Raw genomic sequence first — 5,000 nt, 5'->3', positions numbered from 1 at the left:
TTACCCAAATGCAATCTGTTTCAATCTTGTCCATTTGTGTCCATTCATGCTTCTCTTTCCATTTGCTGTATTTCTTTTATGTTGTTCAACAGTTTTAAGTGGTTATTGCAATGTTTCATTCTACCTTTTTGGGGCATTTTTCATGGGTGTCCTGAAATGACATCATTATGCGTGACATGGCTCCTTTAAACAACTCTAATGGAAGATCGGCTTACCTTGTTGTCCTGTGGTGACAGTTGAAGGTTTTTGGGACGAGGTGGTTTTTTCAGTGTTTTCTGAAAGAAGAACCCGCGAAGTGCTATGATGAGTTGTCTCGGGTTAAGTATCTAGTTTTCTATGCTTAAGCAATTCAAAGCTGAAACTCTTTTTATTTGTGATCCATTTTTTTCGTTGCTGAAAAGTTAAATCTGCATAGCATTTAAATAATGACAACCATTGAAACACATCATCAAGGATGCATCCGTACTTTATATAGAGCGACTTTCGTATGACCTGGCAAAAAGTGTTCGCAATTTGTTTCACGGACCAATGTTTGGCAAGATTAAAACAAACCTTCTCCTTATTCCCGCCAAGAAAACTCCTAATATGGGCAGTAAACAGTTCGATTGCCCAATACCATTACTGCATTTCAAATGACGTCAATGCGGAACTTTCCAGAAAGTTCTATGGAGAGATGAGTTTGTTCACATCCGCGTTCGCTAAGCCAATGAAAATTCGCGCTCGTTTGTTTTTGTTCGATAAGCGAATTAAATGTTTTGCATTTTTGTCTACGTTCTGTTTTTACGTTTATTTTTCAAGGTCATATGAAAGTCGCTCTACCTTGTTTGGGTGTCGTGACTGAAAGCGGCTGAGAAGTTGTGGTTGTTTCCTTGGTTTCTGAAAAAAATATGGCATATATATATATATCAACGACCACCAATGAACGACGTTATTAAAAGGATGCATTCAAATAATTATCATACCTTGTTTAGTTGTCGTAACTGAAGGCGCCTCAGAGCTTGCGGTGGTTGATTTCTTGGTTTCTGAAAGAAAACATAGCATCTATGTCAAAGATCACCGTTGCATCACATAATCAGCGTTTTGTCCTCTACCATTAGATTTGCCGGAGTTTTTTATTTAGGTGAAGTAACCGAACGTATTTTAGGAAACCTTAATTTTCGTTCTATTTTACATTCGATTTTGTTAATACACGACTCCATAAGATCTATACCATTAAATAGACCCTTCTCCAAAATGGCGGTCGAAAATTCAAATAAGTTAAAATTAAAAACTAATACCAGAAATAGACAGAGCACTTTTACTTTAGTAACCCTGCAAAGTGTCGGTATATCTGGTGGAATATTAGCTGAGACAATGTAAGTTGAAAAATGAAAAATCTACAGACGTTTGTATAATTGGGGTATGGCGTACAGCCCCAGTCACAAAGACGTCCGTAAATTTGTCAAATTTAAACTTACATTTTGTCAACTGATATAACACCTAATACGTTGAAACTTTGCAGGGTTACTAAATTTCTGGTATCAGTTTTCCATTCAGTTCAATTTTAACTCATTCAAATCCGTTGCCGCCATTCTGGAGAAGGGGCTATTATTGTGCGTAAACAGAGGCACATAATCATCATCAGCACTTGAATTATACCTTGTTTCGGTGTCGTGACTGAAGGCGGCTGAGAGGTTATCGAGGTTGTTCCCTTCGTTTCTGAAAGAAAACATAGCATCTATATCAACGAACACCCGCGCTGCATCACATACTGTAAAATCACCAGTTTTGCCCTCTACTCTAATTTAGACGAATCATAGAACGGGAATCTTATATTTCGATCTATTTGCTGCGAGCACAGGTGAGCAGCTTACTCTTCATAACATTTGGGATCCCTGTGCCTTAAATACCAGGATAAAAGTCGATTTTAGGATTTCACTAGACCAGTTCACAGTACACATGCCCAGCGGTTTTCAACTTCAATTATGCACAAATGTAAACTGCGCAACCAAGTTCTCCTGTCGTTCTGTGGTCGTTGTTATGTCTTTCATATTACCTTACTGTGAAATAAGTTGTGTAACAGACCTTTCTTATTATTGGTACATTTGACGATTGCTAATTTGTGGATTCCTATAAACGTGTACTTTCTACCATATAGTGATCATTTATACTTTTTAATAAATAAACTAACTTTCCATCGTTACAGTAACTGATTCTATTCTCGCAGCACTTCAATTTCTTTTCGAAATTTCTAGTTTATACTAGGTTTTGTTGACAAACGACACCTTAAGAGTGGACAGACACGAGGGGTCATGTCGCAGGAACATGTTGCAGTGATAAAAAACTTGTGTAGTGGACACTGAGGCGACATGTAGCAGGGAAGTGTAGCAGGGACATGTAGCTGGGACAAAATCACAACATGCGCACACACATGAAATTGTTCAACAAGTTGAACTTCATGGGACACGTCGCAGGGACAAAATCACCCCAAAATTGGTGTTGCACAATTATTAAAGTATCAGCTCACACGAGGTCACATGTCGCTAAAACCGATCCCTGGGACATGAACCTGCAACATTTTCATGTGTGTGCACATGTTGTGATTTTGTCCCTGCTAAATGTCCCCTTCACGACCCTAATGCATGTCGCCTCAGTGTGTACTACACACCTTTTTGTCGCTCCAACATGTCCCTGCAACATGACCACTCGTGTCTGCCCACCTTAAGCCTTGTAACTTAAATATTTAACAATTATTCGCCGAAGGCGAAGTGATTATCGGTGAATATTCACCGAGACGAAGTCGAGGTGAATATTCACCGATAATCACTGAGCCTGAGGCGAATAATTGTTTTAGTATAAATACACAGGTGATTATTTCAAAAAAGAGAAAAAAAAAACATTTCAACGCGAAATCATCTTCACTTACAGTGGCAAAACGACTACTGGCAGCCATTTTGTCCGTCGAGGTGATTATCGCCTGATAATCCGAGATAGCGAGCCAATGAGAGCGCGCGATTTTGTATAATCACCTGTGTATTTACAGTAATGTTGGATATAAGTAAGTGTACAACATCATCATTACGGTTATCAACATCATCGTTATCATCATCATCAACAAGGATGCATGCATTTGAATCATACCTTCTTTGGTTGTTGTAACTGTAGAAGGATGAGAGGTTGTTGCGGAGGTTGTGGTTTCTGGAGAGAAACAAGTGAAATACCTATTTATCAAGAACATCGATCAGATCGGGTGAGAACTTTGTTTGCCACTTAGTGAGACATCCTTGTTAAAGAATACCAACTTGGGAGACATGCCATGAATAGAATAAATGGCGTGGCCATGAGAAGAAGGCTATCTCGGAAATGGAAGAAACATCATACAGTTCAGTATCATGTCCCTTATTAGGAACTTTAAGATCTACGACGGAGAAGGCGTCACCTTTAAATATAACTTTGCACGGTCGTATGTCTTTCGCGACCATTCTATCTCGTTCAAGTCCTACAATGTGGGCGAAGTATCCTAAAACTAAATTGGTATAAGCGGTTTCGGGGTAAAACAAGGGAATGAAAGATTCACATTTGTACGCTCGCGTTGTCGTCAAAACCTTGAATTTGGTAATTTCACGTCGTTGCTATGAAGATTACCGCAAAAAAATGTGCTAAAATGCGTGCTGCACGTGCAGCACGATTATTTTTTCCTCTTTTAACCAATCATATTCTTGTTTTGTGGCGTTCTGGTTGACGAGTGCGTTGTACATCTCAAAGTCCCTATTTCCATCGCAAGGTCGCACTACTTCGAAAATCCAGTCTTTTGTATTATAGCGGGACAATTGCCACCGGAACCGAGTCAGTTTGATGGCTTGCCTGCCAGGAGTCTCCTATAACTCAGAGGTAGAGCCCCCGAACTCGTAACTGATCGGGAGTTCGTGGGTTCGACTCCTGCAAAGGAGCACTCGGATTTCTTCGGAGTATTCCCGAGTCACAATGATCTCGCTCCAACGACTCTCCTATAGTTCAGAGGTAGAGCACCCGAACTCGTAATCGGAAGGTCGTGGGTTCGACTCCCGCAAAGGAACGCTCGGATTTGTTCCGAGTGTCCCCGAGACATCATCGGAAAAGAATAAATCTATTCCATCATTTATCAGCGTTAACACTGCCCATCTCATTCACTACAACTACTCTTGGTTTGCACCCACGTGACACGGCGGTCATGTTGGATGGCAATACAACACATGAAGTTGATTTTCCAGCAGGGAACTGTACACCCTGATGGACTTAACATAAATTTCAACTTTATTTAAAAGGGACTTAATGCACGCGCGAGCCACCATTCATCTGCGCGCTTCCTTCTGGTCGCGTATTTCTACGGTTTTCTTCACACTGAAGAAGGGTTCTACACCCGAAACGTCTGTGATTTAAAAAAAAACTACTGACACTTTTTGATATTTATTTTATATCAGTCTACTTGTTTATATAATACAATTTTTTTTCGCAGAATTTGCATAATAATAATGTTTAGTTCCCAGTGGAGAGACAGGTTATTGTTCTTGCCATTCAAGATGGCCGACGTAAAGTCAGACGCAAACCACCAATAGATATTGTCAAGAGTGCGTTATCCAAGATTAAGAATCTGGTATCAGGTTTGTCCCATCAGCTTCAGAAAAGTGTTTATTTTTAAACCAAGTTTTGTGGGAAAATATACAGTGGACCAAATCGGCTAACTCAATGTTGTACCCAATTCAAGTCTCCCGCGGTTAAAGATTCTTCGTGTACTGTATTTGCATATAAATGTAGCATTCAAATGACATGGAAATACCTGCAACAAAACGTTTAATTCGCAAAGAGTTTGAATTGGGCACACCATTGAGTTAGCCGACTTATTCTATTGTTTCTTTTCCCACAAAACTTCGTTTAAAAATAGACACTTTTCTGACGCTGTGACGCTTTAGGCTCCCGAACATAGTAAGATTAGCTAACTGGTTGCCGATTTTATTAACCCTAGGAAACGGTCGTGGTTATTT

The 5,000-nt window shown here is 39.8% G+C and overlaps 1 protein-coding gene across 3 annotated transcripts in view; it reads right to left on the bottom strand.

Annotated features, from left to right (window-relative positions):
* LOC137982075 (ZP domain-containing protein-like) overlaps positions 1-5,000 on the bottom strand; it is a 17,179-nt gene that overhangs the window by 6,425 nt on the left and 5,754 nt on the right. The window contains exons 4-8 of one of the 3 annotated variants that reach the window (XM_068829112.1): positions 3,121-3,177; positions 1,639-1,698; positions 963-1,022; positions 820-876; positions 216-275 (exon numbers count right to left, since the gene is read on the bottom strand). In XM_068829112.1, coding sequence (XP_068685213.1) covers positions 216-275; positions 820-876; positions 963-1,022; positions 1,639-1,698; positions 3,121-3,177 — 294 coding nt within the window. The remainder of the gene's footprint in view (positions 1-215; positions 276-819; positions 877-962; positions 1,023-1,638; positions 1,699-3,120; positions 3,178-5,000) is intronic. The other 2 variants (XM_068829114.1, XM_068829113.1) reach the window with 2 other exon arrangements.

This window comes from Montipora foliosa, chromosome 13 (genome assembly GCF_036669935.1).
Source record: "Montipora foliosa isolate CH-2021 chromosome 13, ASM3666993v2, whole genome shotgun sequence".
Taxonomy (NCBI): Eukaryota; Metazoa; Cnidaria; class Anthozoa; order Scleractinia; family Acroporidae; genus Montipora; species Montipora foliosa.
Note: the sequence above shows the minus strand (reverse complement) of the source record. Positions and strands in the feature narration are given on the sequence as shown.